The sequence below is a fragment of the Eutrigla gurnardus genome (genome assembly GCF_963514095.1).
Source record: "Eutrigla gurnardus genome assembly, chromosome: 11".
Taxonomy (NCBI): domain Eukaryota; kingdom Metazoa; phylum Chordata; class Actinopteri; order Perciformes; family Triglidae; genus Eutrigla; species Eutrigla gurnardus.
This window is the reverse complement of record NC_139925.1, coordinates 7808458-7827315: the sequence shown is the minus strand read 5'-3', so window position 1 is coordinate 7827315 and position 18858 is coordinate 7808458. Positions and strand designations below refer to the sequence as shown.

The following is an 18858-nucleotide window of genomic DNA, read 5'->3' as shown; positions in this document are numbered from 1 at the left end:
ATGTATTTTTCATTGCCTTTGCTGAGGAATAAGGTGAACACACACTGTGACCCAAAGCACCACTTCTGCCCCTCAAACAAACAAACAATATTAATAAACCAGTGTTTTTTGTTATTTTATTAAAATGTGTATTTTCTTCCAATGTGGAAAATACAATTTATACTTTACATTGCAATCAACAAGGTAGTCCATAGTACACGTTGAATTTGAATTCCTGATAGCAGTGAAACTGTTGGTCTTGTCCGTATTCAAATATTTCCACTCTGACTTGAGGAGATTGTGTTGAAGCCATTTTTAATCTTGCTTCACGTTCTTATCGTTAGTTAACCAAAGGAGGCCGTCCAGCACAGTCCAGTTTCACAAACGTCCATATTCTGATGGGCAGAGTTGAGACAACGCTGTCTGCGTTGTGGTTTGAAAACAGGTTTGCACTTGTTGGACCAGTCCTGTTGGACCGGTGTTTCTGCTGCCAGCAGCTTGCAGACACGTAACTGTGCAAAGGAAGCAGCTCTGGGTACGTGAGGAGTCTTTATTTATTGTTTTGAGTAACATCCTTATTCCCATAGTTTGAGCCTCTGTCGATCTCAGTCTGGCCAATCATCCAGCGCACTCCAAGCGAAGCTGTGAGATTCAGAAAGAGTGCATTTAGAATATTATATGAAAGTATACTTCAGGATCAGAAAGTAGTTATTAGTGTGTCACGTAAATGACCAATGTCTCGACAAAATCAACACTTGAATAAAAGATTTGGCTGCTTAAAATGTGTGATTTTGCCCTCAACTGCAATATGAGCATTTATTTATTGTGGTTTCTCCATTTAAATCCCTCAGTGAACCTATTCATGTGGATAGTTGTTTAACTTTGTGAGTGAGCACATGCCTGAATGCTGTTAGCGGCATGCTCTCACTTCCCAAAAAAAAGGGGGGACTTACATTTGAGTTGTCAAATCTGCTGCTTTATGGAGTGGACAAACGAAAGCTGGTTAAACTGAGGGGAAGGACCATAAATACCCGTTTCAGGATGCATGAACGCATGAAACTCACCTGCAGAACAAAGAGCCACTGAGGCTAAGATGGTCAGCATCGACCCGGAGCTGATGAGTTGAGCGAGGAGCAGGCCTAACGGGTAGAGGAGCAAGCAAGCCCAGAAAAGCCAGTTGATCAAGGCCCAGGGTCGGCGGGGGGGGCTCACTACGGGGCCAGGGAAACGCCCCGTTTGTGTGTATTGCTCCTGAAAGCTATCCTGTGGAAAAACATCGATGCAAATGTTGCTGCCAATGCCTAGAAAGTGGAAGGAGCTGAAACAGAGCTGCGATGTATAAATCGTTCCTCCTCCTTCAACACACTGACCTTTTCCTGGTAGAGTTTGTGGAGCCAAGCAGCACACTCCGCCTCATCTTCTGGGACCAACTCTAGGGGGATTCTCCTGCGAAGAAGAGGGGAAGTCAGATCTCGCCGTATAACAGTGATAGTTAATGATCACGCCAGTAAACGGGAAATGCGATGTAGCAGAACCGTTCTTTGTACCTCACGTATAAATCTCCGTGATATCTCTTCCCATTGAGAACTCCAAGCAAGGTTGGCACGTCGTTGTTTCTGAAGTTCAGGGTGGAATCATAAATCGCTGCAGCTGCACGAGAAAGAAAGAAAAAAAAAAAACTGTTAACTGTACAACTCACACATTTAAACACTCCATCAATAATGATGGACACTCACCGGTTCCTCTGAGGTTTTGGACAGTTACCCAGAATCCCTTTGTCCGGGGCAGAAGATGATGCTTGAGTTTGGGTAACCCTTTGCTCTCCGCCACCTGCATACTGATCTGGTGCTTCTTCGGCGTGAAGCGTGTTCCTTCACAAAAGAGCAAGAACTACCCCCCAGGGAATACGATTGAATATTAACGGCATTATTCAAAAATATCTCTGATAAAACCAACACAATCGTTGGTCTTTACCCGGAGGGCGACAAACATACCCAGAAGTTTGCTGGGTAATCCCGCAGGTTCTGAAGACTCTGAGCCACCGTCCTTCTGTCCTCCTCCCACTTCCGCTTGCAGAAAACTATCTCCAGGAAGTACCACATCCAGCCAATAATGGGTACATAGCTCAACTCCTTTTTGGCTAACACTTTTGAGCTCTGGAAAAAGGATGCACATTTTTAAAGTGGGGTTGTAAGGAACTTAAACACTGTCAGATATTACCTGCAGCACTTTTTTAGCAAAAAAAAGGTATATTTTGAATAGTTTTACTGGTTTTTACTGCCTTACTACCATCTACTGTAGGTAATACAGCAACTATGGACATGTACCTCATCCAAAGACAAAACTTTATCTTACCCCAAGAACTCCAAATCTGTCACAGAAGGACCAGCCACACAGGAAGTCGATCTCATGACTGTGATTTAGAATCACAATTGCATTCTCATTTCCATACAGCGGACAACCCTTCGGGTCTGTGTAGAGCGTGCATTCGGTCCCAGACCACCACTCCAGGAGAACTACCAACTCTGAGGACCAGTAGGACACGATGCAAAAAAAAAAGAGTCAATTTTAGGAGAACAAAGATGTGTGAAGTGATGATTTCACTGCATGCGTTCAACATCATTTAAATCCGGCGTCCCCTAAGTGGCAGAGAGTAGCGGTACTCACGGCTGCTGACGCAGTAGCCCAGTCTGATGTTGATCCTGCGGGCCAGCTGCTTATTGACCAGCCACAGAGGTAGAGTACAGATCTGCAACAGGTTGACGATGAGGCCGCTGGCCAGGAACACATAGCAGATGATCAGATGGCACAGGAACTGGGACTTGAGGAGCTGCAGGAGGCCCATCGTTCTGTTAAAAAAGTTGCAGGAGTCAAAGCATTAAACCACTTCCTCATGCGACGCATCCAACATCATCATTCAGCTTGGTCAGACAGAGATATCGGCTCGCTTTGCCCCAGGCTGTGACAGCAACTGTTCACAGCGCTCAGCCCACTCTGACATAAAGGTTTCCTTTGACGGGACTTTCTCGTTCCATCGGCTGAATGGAGCCTTTCAGCTGGACTGTACATAAATGGCCAATCACACTGCAAACCTCTGCTCCTGACAGTGACCTCTACAGGGGACATTGTATAGACTGTTCAGCCCATGATGTTTGTTGTGTCACAGCTTTTCAGAAAAGTCGAGGCAATATCAATTTATTTGCATGCTCTTGAGTTATAGGATGAAATGTGTGCACTCAAAGGTCAGACCAATCATGCTGTAATAAGGAGTAGCAGTTTATAAGGTTATATTAATACACACACACACACACACACACACACACACACACACACACACACACACACAGTAAAATACAGTCCCAACATCACATAAAATCTCCAAGCAGCGTTTCAGTGAAGGATGGTGAGATAAAATGTAAAATGAAATGCAAAAACAAACAGCACGAACATTGTTTCATGTTTGATGAAGGTCAATGTATAACTCACCTGTACACACGTAAATAACACACACACACACACACACACACACACACACACACACACACACTTCTTGTCAACCGCGTGACATTTACCTTGACAGACCTTTCAGAGATGCTGAATGATAAATACATAAAAAAAATAATCACCAATCATGGAGTTAACGTTCTTCAGATGTCTAGTCCAGGTTGCCTGAGACACGCACGTGCGCTCACCAGTCGGTCCCACCACTCGAGACTCGGGAACTTCCCCCGCACCACCAGGCACCACACCCACCTGTGAGCCGCGGCGGGGCCCGTGACTGCAGACTCCACTTCCTCCGAGAAACTCTGGAGACAAAGATCGTCTATTTTTTTAAGTGACGGAGACAAATAGAAATTTGAGAGGCTCTTCTGGGCGTTCCTTTCGCAAATAATGCATTTTGTGTGTGTGTGTGTGTGTGTGTGTGTGTGTGTGTGTGTGTGTGTGTGTGTGTGTGTGTGTGTGGCATCTCTGTAGCATCTCTGTAACCATGGAGACCGTTTTAACAATCATCCACTCAAGCATTAAATCTGAGAAGAGTAGCGCTACGTTTAGTTTTTTGGGGGATTTTGCCGACGTAAAACTTTAATAGATAAACTTTTATCTGTTTAATTCATCTGATAATTTAATTATTTCTATCATATGTGTATGTGTATGAATACGTGTATAGGTTGTTGTGTTTGTGTTTATACTTAATTTTGCTTTGAGATTTGTGTAAATCAATTTACTTAGTTGTTTTATTTCTTAAAGGAGTCATCACCTGGTTTTATACGTATCCAGCCCCCCTTGGATCGCTTTGGATCAATTCGTAAAACTTATTAGAAAAAAAAAAAAAAATTTTAATCAAACATTGAGCTTGTTCTGACCCTTTTTCGTACCGCGATTTTATCACGCGAGATTACGCGCGAGGTTTTGACTGGTCCGGATGTGCATTGTATAATATGTAATGAGGCGCGCGTTGATTCGCCGCAGGAAGGACAGAGCCGGGGGGGCTTGCCTGCATGCAGACTCCAAAACATAATGGCGGCGCTTCGGCGATTTCAGGTAGCGGACGGGGCAGGGTTGGGTGGTGAAAGAGGGGTGGGCTTATGCAAGTAGCCGCCACGGTGACGTCACCGAAGGCGCAGAATCAAAATCTCGTGCTTTAGGAATGCACACCCTTGTGTGCTATTCCTGTTCGGAAAAAGAGCAGAAGCGAAAAAACGGCGCCACTTTCAAACTCCAGCCTTTCAGGCAAGTTTCAACTGAGGTCAAACACAGATATGCATGTTTTAACAAGAGAAATTGCGATTTCCAGGTGATGACTCCTTTAAGAGGTGAGGTCCCATGTATAAGCCTGTTGCCTGACCTCTCCTGCCACACCTTTTATGTTTTTTTTTTTTTGGTTCATTCTTTTTGATTTTATTGTATTTTATATGTCTGCATAAATAAACTACTTAAAAAATAAATGTTAATAGGGCGCCGTGAACGTAATCTCTCAATACAGTGGCAGAAACTGGGATTGAGTGAGACCTCTGTCTGTTTTTCTGCCCACGCACGATGCTGTCAAACAGGGAGGGGTACACATGCGCAGTGACCTTGTCAGAATCAGTGTTGTTTGTCATGTGTGCTGTTGTGTGTATATTGTTGCTCTGGGTTACAGGCACAAAAATCTAACAGCAACTCTTGATTCACATTTATGGTGCAGATTCTTCATGAATGTAACAAACTATCATTATGGACAATAAAACCCGTTGCCTAGGCAACAAAGTCACTTCCTTGTTTGATTTTGACTGAGTTGGAGCAGCTTCCCCCTGTTTAACACGGTGACAAATGACAGAAAACTGGTGAACAGTGCTGCGTCCTGGTGGACAGCACCACCTGCTGGTAAAACATTGTATGTGCAGAAGGGAAAAAGTGATTCAGTTGACCCCAAAATGAATGCAGTCAGTCAGCATTCTGGAGTAGGTATTTAGTAGAAGGAAGAAAGTGTTCATTTAAATGAAACACAGTGCAAAAATAGCTACAGTTGGGTTATTAATAACCATAAAACGATAAAATATTGACTTTGCAGGCAAAAAAAATCATATTAAAGTGAGTCAAGCACTTGGGGATCAAACAGGTTTTTCCACAGTTAATATTCCATGCGTATGAGAAGGCTCATGGAAACACTGATTTATATAGATGTTCCTCAGATCACTATTCCTCAGATTAATGTAAGATAGGTGAACTCAGCTACACTCATTATGGTTCAACCCATTATTTTGACCAAAAAATACCTCAAACAATTTCCTCTTGCACTTTCCAATGTAAATAAATAAAGATAGTTTGAGTACAGCTCCTTTAGATGAGGAAAAAACAGAATACATTTCCCTGAGGCACATATACTATAAATTATACATCTGTGTGACGTTTTATTGTGCATGTGTATTTTCTATTTTGTTTGCAAAAAACACATTTTGGTATTTTATGTGACCTTCGTGCCAAATCAAACTGTTTGACTTTAAAAAAAAAAAAATTGCAACCCAGAGACCCCTGAAATGAGGTTAATGGGGGTCCTGTGACCGATCCACCTTTGGGGGGTTGGATCTCGTTTTATAGGTCCCATAATGCTTCAGCACTCATATCCTTTACGAGGAAATAACCTTGAAGAGAGAACACGCCTGTCTGCAGAGCTCCAAACATACAGTAAAGTAGCTCAGCAAGCCCTTAATGTTGGAATACCAAAGGAAAAGACTGTAAAGGGGCTCGAGGGAATAACGTTCAGGGAGTTTAGTAAGTGCAAGTTGCTTTGTAGCTTCAGAAGTGACGAATCGCTGTTGGCCGAACTGAAGGAGAATCACACAGTTTAAATACACGTGTTAGCTATTTGAAATCCCACAGCACCTTTATGGAGTCGCCAATGTCAGCATCCATGTATGTCCCACTCAATTTCATGCACCTTTCAGGGGTTTCATTACACAATGGAATCATTTTATTTGGTCAAGTTCAATGCTGATAGCAAATAAAGCATTGACTGCATTTAAGGATTTTCTGCAATGAAGTCTACTAGTAAAATTGTTGTGATAACTCAGATTTCAGTCGAGTACAGAGAAACGTTCCTCCTCCTGAAGGTCAAACAGTAAGGGAAGTAAAAAAAAAAAGCAATTTCTGAGTTGAGGGAGGCTTTGACTGTGTCTTTGTTTTTAAGAAAACATGTTATTGCACAAGCACGAACAGTTTGGTAGCCTAAATGTAAAAATCAACATCAATATATAGATGCATGGAATCTGTTACACGTGTACTGTAAGAACTGCTCAAGCTGAAACACTGTATGACATATACACAGTCCGCTGTGCACGAGGCAAGTACATGAGAATTAGTGCTAAAGGGAAAAATGTAAAATCACAGCGAAAAACATACGTCTTGAAAATTGGTTGTTGAAGTGAAACGACGAGCCATCAGTGCGCCTCGTACCCGATGTGGGCAGCCAGGAAGGAGGGTGTCTCATTCACATCTCACTGGCTCTTCAGTGGAAAAGTGTTGTTGATATGAGGTTACTGGATTTAAATGTGTGTGTGTGTGGGGGGGCACCTCACCGCAAGAACGTACCCTTTTCCAAGAAATGTCAGCTTTCATTAAGTGAGTTATGTGGTACCGTGAAAGTTGCCCTTCCAGGGCCCTTCGTCGCTGCAGCAGGCAATCGGATACCACACGAGAGTCATGTCGGGAGTTTCAGCACGGCTTTTGACAGATTTGATGGCATTCTCTTATTCTTATTTATCATGCACTGTTAAAGTAGAGCAGAAAATATAAAAAAAAAAGAAACTGAAGACCAGATGTAATAAAGCTGGACGACATGCTTCTTTGGCATTTGGGAACGCCGGCCAACTCAGCACCAAAACATCCGCTTTAATCTCTCTCACCCTATTAGAAGCACAGAGCAAATTCTTAATAGATGATGCTTTTTTATTTTATGGTTAAATAAAAAGAAAAGAATCACATGCACTTATAAAAATCTGTGGCTGCGGCTGACATTTTTCAGTTAAGACTGAATCAGGTTGATGCAGCGGGCCAAAGCCAACAGCTTTGGCCGAGGAAGAAGTAGACTTTTGGCTCGGCAACACACGGGGCGATTTTGGATGAGCATGCAGTATAAAGAATGCACCGAGGATTAAGTGAAATCACTGTGTAAGTGTGATTTATGAGCCATTCTGCATCAATAGACTATGACCGCTGGCTTTCACTCCTTCTATTCGAAAGAAATTAACACTCATTCAACCCCTCAACGCAACCCTTTAAGACAATATATACTTCTCAGCGTCCTACATGTTGGGTCTCACTGGGAGAAAGCCTTTGTTCCCAACACTAAAAACTGCTTTGAGGGAGTGGAGAAGAGAATAAAGCCATGTTTGGAGCACAACATGCAGCTGCACAATTAACCAGTCAGCAACATATGTTGGAAAACTGTGACTACATTTGTGCAAATGGTCTTAATAAATGAGGAAGAACTCCGACCGGGTAAAAGCTGCATCCATTCAGGAGTTCTGCGAGCGTTACTAAATAAGGCACTAAATCAGTCATTTTGGATGAGTGCATGTTGGAGTATGAGAGGATATAATGTGCTTAGAGTTTCTGAATGCATGCATTTGCCTCTTGGACATGGAAAAAAAAAAAGGGAGCAAATTAGAAAAAGTGGCAACATAGCGGCCTAAACTTTATCTGACGTGGTGTATATGTGCAAGTAAGCCAGTAATGAGATCCTGATGTATGCGCTGTCTGTTCCTCTTAGGACTCCGCGGCCTCGTCCATCAGGCGAAGTAACCTCGGGCCCCACCGACACATCCGACTGTCAGTGAAGCACTGGGAGGTTTTCTGGAGACACCTGCTCCGCTGCGCTCGGGGGCCCACGCGTGAGGCCCCGACTCAAGTGCCAAAAAGCGTTGGCCTGAGTGAAGTTATTTGATGTAACGCCATCGCCAAGGTGAAGAAGATTAAAATACAGCACGGTTACGCGTTGCATGTCCTCTTCTTCAACTTTTACTCTTGCCTCCTCTGGCAGATGTCAGAATCTGGATTTGAGTGGTCGGGGATAGGAAGGGTAATCGACACGAGGTCACGTGTGCAGAACTGTGGATGTTGGTCACGGCACATGTGTGGGAGTTGTAGTCTGTGCTCTCAGTGTTCGTTGTCATTGTTTCTGTGCAAAATGTGAGAGTTGCAGCGATGCAAAAGGCAATCAAGGAGCGGGAGAAGTTTCTCCGTGTTAAAAAAGATCAATATTGTGTTGAAAATATACATTCAAGAAACAGAAACTATAGTGACGTGTGATTGTTGAATGGTTTAAGAGATGTTTCTTTGTTTTCCAGTGTGGAAAATTCACATTGCTTTGGGCATTTTTCATAACGAGTGAACGTTTAAATGAATGCTGTTGCTTAGCATCTGCTATGTAAACAGGAAACACCGTTATTTTCTCAAACATACTCCAGGGCGCTGTGACGTCATCGCTGTTACAGATGCAACAAAGCAACGTGTGACCACACCCACACACTTTCATGGATGATACTGGCTGTGGGTCAACAGGTAAAACAGGATTAACATTTTCAACCAGAGAGGGCGCCAAAACACAGCTTTTATTTATTTAAGTAAGTCAACCTGTTCTCAATAACAAGGTGTCACAAATGCAGCTTGGTCAGTGCTCCATGGCGTCTTGGCGTATATGTGATGCACAAACCCGTTGCATTATGGGTAGAGGAACTGACATAGAATATAATAATGTTGCCTAAATCTAAATTTCTGTGAAGAGAGAAGCTGTGACTGACACATGCTGAAACCTGCAATAACTACAATGCTTTTCTAGCCACTAGGGGGCAGCAGAAACAAGCTGTAAACACAACATTGACATAAAATTAGCTTATAAGTTGATGTGGGAAACCTGTAAGGAAACAGAAAAAAAGAAAAATTGCAGTTATGTTTTCAGTGCAAAAGAGGCATGAAACATATTTTAAAAAGTCCAACGAAGCATAAACCTAAATTAAAAAATTCAGCTCAAAAGTGGCATAATAATAAAAAAGTAATACATGTGACTAGTAATCAGATACAGTGAGTATGACTTTTACTGAGGTCTTTTTTACTGAATTACCGAGGTCATCGGGGTCATTTTCTCTGCTCCAACAAGCATAAAAAGGCCATCATGTGTTTTCCAGCTTGTGAAGACTATTCCACCTGGTTGGTAGTGAGGGAATTGCCTCCAAAGATTTTCATCACGGTCATTCTGACGTTGACTTGGACAACGGCAGCAGCTGTGCTTTTGAACACGTGTGCAGCCAACAAGCCGCTTCCAGAAGTGAAGCCTGTGAACAACCAGCCCGGATATCCAGCTATATCATTAGTTTAGGAGGCGGTGCGTGTTGGCACGGCAGCACTTGCAGTCAAAGACTACATATTCTTTGAGATGAATTATGTATGTTGAAAGCTGCAACAATTTCTAATTCTCTCACTTTTGAGATAAGTCAACTTCAATCAATCAGCAAGAAAGCTGAACGCGTAGGAAATGTTAACATTCATTTAATTGCTGTCTGTTTCACTTAAAGGCTAAACTGATTACATTTTCAGAAGTTTTTTTAAAAATGTATTTGTTATCGCCTAATTTCCTTAAAAAATCATTAGAATTTTTAATTTTTAAATATTTTTTTTTTTTAATTTTTTAGAATTTTTTTTATTAAGCTATAACATATGGTGAATATACATGTTTGTCTTTGAATTCAAAGTACACCAATCACCAGTTTAAAAATTTAGGTTTAAGGTAGAGAATATTACATAATGTGTAAGAAACAAAATTCTATTTTAATTTGAACACATCTTCAAATATTATTAAAAGAAACTGTTTTGGCACAAAGAGTGGAAAACTCAGTCAGATTTTCCTGCAGTTCTGTGATGCGATTTCTTTCTTTTTTTTTTGTAAAGGAAAGACGGGAGAGAATGGCTGATATCTTCAAACAGCTTGCCATGTGTATTTTCATGGAGTGGATGTTCCATTACAGCAGAGCGCAACATGGCTGAAAAAGCCATCAGAGATGTAAAAGGATATGGTGTGATCACTTGTTTCCACTGGTGAAGAAAGGGAGGGGAGCTTGTAGCATTGTAGTCATGCTCATAAAGAGCAGACACGGCACTGCTTTCGTCTCCTGCCGAGTTGATCCGCTAGGCCTCCTTCCACGGAATCTAACACACTAACTGGTGTACATATGCTTCCATACACTGGAGACAACTTATACACAGATATAAGGGCATATATTTATTTATTTAGACATTTTATAACTTGCCTAGACTCTATTTTTTTACTAGATTTCTTGTAGATATCTAGATATCTGTTTTAAATATTGGTTATTGTGTGTACTGGTATGAACGTTATAAAAAGTTTTATAAATGTGGAGCATCTGCACTTGATGTATGAGAAGATAATGAACTGACAATAAAACATTGTTGTAGTCAAATAAAACCAATACAAAGTATTTATTTATGTATAAATACATTGTGTAATATTTTATTATAAATACCTCAATACTCAAATCTGTGCAAACAGATTTTTTATAAACAGTTCTGAAAAGTGAAGCCAATACTTCTCTCTTGATTTATTACCTCAGTAAACATTGTAAACATGAGTTTATGGTCTCAATCGCTAGTTTTAAGTCTTCTTCAGTCCAGCATGATGTTCATTTAGCAAAAAAACATAAAGCAGGGTCTGCTTTAGGGCGTGGCTAACGTGTGATTAACAGGTTGTACCAATGCAAATAAGCCTAAATATGGTCACTACCGTTAACTGGTTGCAAAAAATGCCAACATGGCAACGACCAAAATCCAAGATGGTGACGGCCGAACTCAAGGTTTTAAAAACCGTAGTCCACAAACCAGTGGGTGTTGTCACGATGACTGTGTCCACAGTCTACGTTATAAAGGCGAGCTTCCTGTCAGACGCCTTCTTCATGGCGAGCGGGGAGTGAATGTAGCAGTAAAGGTTCAAGGAGCGCCACTACATTAGTGTTAATGCAGAACAAATCAGTTGGATTTGAGATAGTCAACTAAGCACACAAAGCATCAAAATGAATATACAAAATACACACAACATATCAAACACAACAATAGAAACACATGCTGTGTAAGCATCAGACTTCATTTTATCTATTCCAGCCTATAGAGTCAATCCAGTGATGAAAATCCTCCTATGGAAAGGATCCAAAACTCTGTGGTAACATCCTGTCAACATCACCCCCTCTATGTAGATGATTCTGCTCTTTACCCTGGAAGCAGTGGCGGCGCCAGAGTATTTTTTCTGGTTCAACTACGGTGGGGCTAACTCATACGACGGTGGGGCTCAAATCAATGTCAGAATTTCAATGTGAATATATAACAACACCCAGTGGCGCTGCCAGCCGGAATCCAGTACGCACTGGGAGGACTTTTTTTGAAGGTGGAAAAAAAAAATTGATGCTGCTGAACCGGGCCGGATGCAGCCGCATTTGAGAGGACGATCGCGCGTGTGTGCGCAATTGCGCATAGCGTGTGTTGGCCCCTCCCCACTACACGATACAGCTCGGCTCTAGTCTCGTCACCTCTCTGCTGCTGAGCACTGTGGGCCGAGCCGATGCATGTCGCTCTCCCCGGGCCGGCAGAGTTACCATACTGTACTGTGCGTGTGTGTCCAAGCGTGTGTGTGAGTGCGTGGAGTGCTCACAAGCGTGCGCTTGTGTTTAGGTCGGGGATGGAGGGCACAAAAAACCATTTGCACCGGGGCCTATCACCATGATATACGCTACTGATTTCACTCATACTGAAAACATTAGATTTTGTCTTAAAAAAGTATTTTTCCATTTGTTGTTGTATTTGCCGTTTCTGTGCGTACATTGAAATTGAATCCTGGCGGCGGCGCTGACAACACCCTCCCGCAGCTATAAACACGCACACAGTGAGAGAGAGAGAGACAGAGACAGCGAAACGTGAATAGTTACGTTAACAGCCGGGACCCGAGTGGTCATCTTCCCCTGCAGGTGTCAACGGTGCGTCCGTAGTTTTATCCAACACGCCCGCCACCGCCATCTGTTGTTCCGTCCGACGACGTTTAAAAACAAATGTATCCATGATCAATTTTGACCAGCTTACTAACGTTAACTTAACGTGAGTGACTATAAGCCGCTAACGCGAACTGCTAGAGCCAGGTAGCTTACAAACTAGTAGCCTGCTGTCTCTGTGTCGAGCATACACTAAAAGCGGGCTCACATGAGTGACGTTGACGTACGGACAGTACAGTCTGTTAATGAACCCAGATCAGTGACAGTTCTCATCGCAGCTGCCTGAATGCCGTTACGACGTGACGTGGTGGTGCTGTTGAACTCCGCACTTTTCACATGGGAGAGAGAGGGGGATGTGACATGTATCAAAGGATCTCCAGCCGGGATTCGAACCTGAGGCTGCTGCATATATGCAGACATGGGTAAATGGCATGCACTCTAACCACTCAACCACCTGCCTACCATGAATAAGCCTTTTTATAACTATTTTGCCCTCACTACACTCAGATTTTGATTGACAGGCCATATAGAAGCATATGTTAGGACTTTTACATCATTTTTACAACATTTTATGAATTTTGTCGATTTTTCACTTTTTTTCCGACATGCTATAGTATGACTTTTTTTTTCCCTGAAAAAGTTGACCATGGCTTTTTATGGCTATTTTGGACTCACTACACTGAGACTTGGTGCATCAAGCGATATGAGCGATTTTTATGACTCTTTAACAATTTTAAATATTTTTTTATGAATATATTCTGACTGACTTTTTCGTGAATTTTCGGCATGACCTTTTTTTAACAATATGATCAAGGCTTTTTATATTAAAGATTATTTTCTTGCATAGACACCTTTGTATTTAGCGGTGGATAGAGAGGAAACATGGGAGAGAGAGGGGGATGTGACATGTATCAAAGGATCTCCAGCCGGGATTCGAACCTGAGGCTGCTGCATATATGCAGACATGGGTAAATGGCATGCACTCTAACCACTCAACCACCTGCCCGCCTGCCATGAATAAGCCTTTTTATGACTATTTTGCGTTCACTACACTCAGATTTTGATTGACACGCGATATAAAAGCATATGTTAGGACTTTTACATCATTTTTACAACATTTTATGAATTTTGTCGATTTTTCACTTTTTTTCCGACATGCTATAGTATGACTTTTTTTTTCCCTGAAAAAGTTGACCATGGCTTTTTATGGCTGTTTTGGACTCACTACACTGAGACTAGGCGCGTCAAGCGAGATGAGCGATTTTTATGCCTTTTTAACAATTTTAAATATTTTTTTATGAATATATCCTGACTGACTTTTTTCGTGAATTTTCGACATGCTATAGTATGACCTTTTTTTTGGGGGGGGGGGGATATGACTAAGCCTTTTTATAACTATTTTGCACTCACTACACTCAGATTTTGATTGACACGCGATATAGAAGCATATGTTAGGACTTTTACATCATTTTTACAACATTTTATGAATTTTGTCGATTTTTCACTTTTTTTTTCGACATGCTATAGTATGACTTTTTTTTTTCCTGAAAAAATTGATCATGGCTTTTTATGGCTGTTTTGAACTCACTACACTGAGACTTGGTGCATCAAGCGAGATGAGCGATTTTTATGACTCTTTAACAATTTTAAATATTTTTTTATGAATATATTCTGACTGACTTTTTCGTGAATTTTCGACATGCTATAGCATGACCTTTTTTTAACAATATGATCAAGGCTTTTTTTTTTAAAGATAATTTTCTTGCATAGACACCTTTGTATTTAGCGGTGGATAGAGAGGAAACATGGGAGAGAGAGGGGGATGTGACATGTATCAAAGGCAGTGGCGGCGCCAGAGTATTTTTTCTGGTTCAACTACGGTGGGGCTAACTCATACGATGGTGGGGCTCAAATCAATGTCAGAATTTCAATGTGAATATATAACAACACCCAGTGGCGCTGCCAGCCGGAATCCAGTACGCACTGGGAGGACTTTTTTTGAAGGTGGAAAAAAAAAATTGATGCTGCTGAACCGGGCCGGATGCAGCCGCATTTGAGAGGACGATCGCGCGTGTGTGCGCAATTACGCATAGCGTGTGTTGGCCCCTCTCCACTACACAATACAGCTCGGCTCTAGTCTCGTCACCTCTCTGCTGCTGAGCACTGTGGGCCGAGCCGATGCATGTCGCTCTCCCCGGGCCGGCAGAGTTATCATACCGTACTGTGCGTGCGTGTCCAAGCGTGTGTGTGCGTGCGTGGAGTGCTCACAAGCGTGCGCTTGTGTTTAGGTCGGGGATGGAGGGCACAACAAACTATTTGCACCGGGGCCTATCACCATGATATACACTACTGATTTCACTGATACTGAAAACATTAGATTTTGTCTTAAAAAAGTATTTTTCCATTTGTTGTTGTATTTGCCGTTTCTGTGTGTACATTGAAATTGAATCCTGGCGGCGGCGCTGACAACACCCTCCCACAGCTATAAACACGCACACAGTGAGAGAGGTTAACAGCCGGGACCCGAGTGGTCATCTTCCCCTGCAGGTGTCAACGGTGCGTCCGTAGTTTTATCCAACACGCCCGCCACCGCCATCTGTTGTTCCGTCCGACGACGTTTAAAAACAAATGTATCCATGATCAATTTTGACCAGCTTACTAACGTTAACTTAACGTGAGTGACTATAAGCCGCTAACGCGAACTGCTAGAGCCAGGTAGCTTACAAACTAGTAGCCTGCTGTCTCTGTGTCGAGCATACACTAAAAGCGGGCTCACATGAGTGACGTTGACGTACGGACAGTACAGTCTGTTAATGAACCCAGATCAGTGACAGTTGTCATCGCAGCTGCCTGAATGCCGTTACGACGTGACGTGGTGGTGCTGTTGAACTCCGCACTTTTCTTGGTTATTTTGTTGTTGTTTTTTTCTTGGTGGTTTTATGGTAGGGCTAACGGTAGGGCTGACACAATTCTTGATGGGGCTATAGCCCAACCAAGCCCCTCCCTGGCGCCGCCACTGCCTGGAAGTGACAACTCCCTTTATGGATTTTTTTTTACTGGTTTTCTAAATGAATTGGTTCTCAAAGCATGTCCTTGTTCGAGGGGAGCCACGAGAGTCAGCTTAGAGTCTGGCAATGTGTTCGCTAACCAATTTATTTTGCAGGTTATAAACAAAGAGAGGTGGATAAAAGAGGTGAAACCCATCATCCACATGCACATTGGGCTTCGCTGTTGTTTCAGCTGCAGGTGGTGCACAACGTGATTTCTGGACTGTGTAAAAGTGTTCACGTATGCCAAAAGCTTGGACGCTCCTCCGCATGCCTCCTGCGGACGGCCCACGCCGCAGCACCCATCCCTGGGCATGGCAGACAGAGCACACGCCTGGTTCCCAGCTGTTACTTATGAGTCTGTCACTGATACGTGCATTTCAACTCTCATTCAGAAGCAGTGTTTTTGCTGTACGTTACAGCAAACCGAGTTAATTCCTCATTTCAGAATGGTTCAGTTTGACCTTTACGCGACCCAGACAGTTCTTATCAAGCGGGGATTCACCATTCTGCTTTTCTGGGGATTTTTTACCATCTGGCTAGTTATTTTAAGAAGTTATCCAGTCATCCAGCCCAAGATTAAAGCATCTTTGGTGATGCATGACCTCCTGTTGTGTTGGTTCTGCTCCAGAATCAGCCAACACAGCTTCCCACATATTCAACAATTTCATGGACATTTGCATTCTTAGATAATATCTTAAAAAACAAAAAAACAAGGAGATTTATCTCACAGCAAAGGGAAGTAAAGAATATCTTGATTAACTCCGCTTTCCAAAAAGATATGAGGGCTGTATTTGATGTGAGTTTATTATTGCAAGACCAATACATCAGACTTTAGAGAGCCTGCAGCTATCTGCACTGTCTGGCTTTGTTTTGTGCAAGGTTACTGCCAGGCCAAGACTTCACAACCTGATTTAATGAGACCCAATGCATCTGTTCCCGGTTTCACACCGGTGCCATCAGGACCTAAGTGGAAACAAGCCTCACTCTGACACAGTGGACTTTTTCTGAGGTTTATGCTTGTATACCATGCCGTTTCATTTGGTTTTTCCTAAAGATAAGTGCCCTTTTCTGCCCTGGATTTCAGCAAATGACCAAACGTGTAATTACGGCTACATGGGAAAACTCTCTCTTTTCCACCTAAAAGTGCCCTGTACGTCTCGGTTCTTGACTCTTGCAGCATCTCAAACCCATGAGTAATATCAAGAAGCCGGGTGCATGCAGACAGCTTGGAGCCCCGGTGCTGCAGGACTCAATCTTGCAGCCCAACACTTATGGCACCTCTGTTTTCTGGGAGCAATGAGTTTGCGCCCCCAAAGGTTGGCAGAGAGAAGGACCATGAATAGTTTTCCAATGACTGGAGGAACTCATGCCCTGAAATAAATGTCTTACTTTATTCCAAATGACAGACCTGCTTCTTCGCTAGCCCACTTGCCCTTGGTAACTTTTCTCAGCAGGTTCACACATCAAAGGTGCCAGAGGGGACACTGAACGCTGACTTTACATGGATTCATGGAAGCAGAAAAAGACTGCATGCTTCCTGGGAGTCACAGCTATTGCTTTGATGGAAAACATGTTTCCGTTGATGCACCGGACTGGGTGGCTGGAGTTCAGGCATAGGTTGTGGTCTGATTTGCTGATTTGAAGGGGGCACTCCACTGAACTCACAGAGAGTTGTTGGACTTTATGGAAGTGCAAGCTGGTATTTCACACCTCTGGGACTGAAGGGGAACATCCAGTGCAGATCTCCTTTTACACTTGTATTTGAATTTGAAGAGGCTTCCCCATCGGCCCTCAGCTTCTGTGTGTCTCTCTGTGCTGTTAAAACTGACAATCTGGTGCCGAGCTCCACAACCGCAGGCCCACATCCAAGACAAACACCTATCAACACGTAACTATCTGATCTGTAACTCGTTCACCTTGTGACACCAAAGTCAAAGTGAACTTGTCTTGATGCCATTTCAGTTAATTTCAGCCAGTTTATTTGAGGTCATCCTTCCTTTTAAAAATGCTTGCTGGTTGCTAAATATTCGCCTCAGCAGAAAATGCTGGTTTACTGTGTCACACATTGACATCCTCTGGCAAACTTGTACGAACCACCCTGGAACGTGCTCTGGGCTCGAAACCAGCCGCCAGTGCCAGACCCATATAGCCAGTCTTTGGTGTGTGCCACGTGGACTATTCCAAGAGCCTCAACCCAAATCTGCCACAGAGCTACAAGAGCAAGGTTTTGACTTCCCCATTTTCCCTAATAGCGCATTTTTTTCCTGGCCTCACCGTCACTTACTTAACCCCTTCACTGCCTGGTTTCCACGCCGTGAGACAGATGGTCTGCAGCAAAACCACAGACCAATGTATCTTCTCTTAACCAGGAGATTCTGTGAAACTCGATGGTACATTATTAGAAAGACCTCTGCTGAGCTGGTGCAGTTTTTCCACATTTTTTCAGACTATGGTGGATATTCATGGAACTTGAGTTGTTGTGGTGGGACGTTGACCTTATTTGAAGTCGAGATTGACTGTTCATATCCTCACAACCCAGACGGGGATCAGACAAACCTGGTGTGCATGATAAACATTCAGGACAAGATAGGAAATAGTCAAAGAAAATAGTTAATTTAACTATATATTTTAGCACATCTTTCGTTAAATTGAAGTATACATTTTTCCCCACTTTCATAAAATAGAAGACATCTTACAATAATGGAGCTTTTTCCACTGTACATGTATTTCATTTGTGTAGATATTCAACAGTTTATGTTCTCACAAATATTTCCATGCTATAACAGTCGTGTCAGAGAGATGAACAAAGGTCAGCAGTGACGGCTGTAGAGTTACAACTAAACGATGGATGGAAAATGTATGTTTTTGCATGAGATTAGATGATTATTTTTATTGTCACCACTCCTACAAAAGATGCCAAATCATCGTTGAATTGAATCTACTGCCAAGCAATGCGTTTTTAAAGCCTGATATATCTTATCCTTTGTGCCATATGAGTTATTCAAAACACAAATCGCAGTTGTAATGGGTGACATCTTCCTTTATTATCATGAATGTGTGTACTGTAGTTAGTTTTAAGTCAATCCAACAAATACCATCCCTAGTACAGACTAGGGCACCAAACGTGTATTAATCCACCACTGGAAATAGTCCCAAACAAATGTATAAATTACTCCTGTTTGAGTACCACTTGCTAAACACTACAATTCCCAGCTGCACCTCAAACCCTTTCCAAAATAAAATAAAAAAAGAAACTATAAGATTTACATCTTCAGTAGGAACAAATGAGTTTACAGCTGAGAACA

The 18858-nt window shown here is 42.5% G+C and overlaps 1 protein-coding gene across 2 annotated transcripts; it reads right to left on the bottom strand.

The window, feature by feature from the left end:
- Positions 1–303: 303 nt before the first annotated feature.
- On the bottom strand, positions 304–3764 carry agpat4 (1-acylglycerol-3-phosphate O-acyltransferase 4 (lysophosphatidic acid acyltransferase, delta)). 2 transcript variants are annotated; one of them, XM_084021073.1, is made up of 9 exons: positions 3606–3764; positions 2647–2828; positions 2335–2504; positions 1974–2135; positions 1716–1869; positions 1527–1629; positions 1350–1425; positions 1044–1242; positions 304–621 (listed from the first exon to the last, which is right to left on the bottom strand). In XM_084021073.1, exons 2-9 carry the CDS (start codon positions 2822–2824, stop codon positions 530–532), a joined length of 1134 nt encoding a protein of 377 aa, XP_083877199.1. In that variant the 5' UTR covers positions 2825–2828; positions 3606–3764; the 3' UTR covers positions 304–529. The 2 variants fall into 2 exon arrangements, with proteins under 2 accessions (XP_083877199.1, XP_083877200.1); XM_084021074.1 differs by lacking the exon at positions 3606–3764 and adding an exon at positions 3552–3573.
- Positions 3765–18858: the final 15094 nt, after the last annotated feature.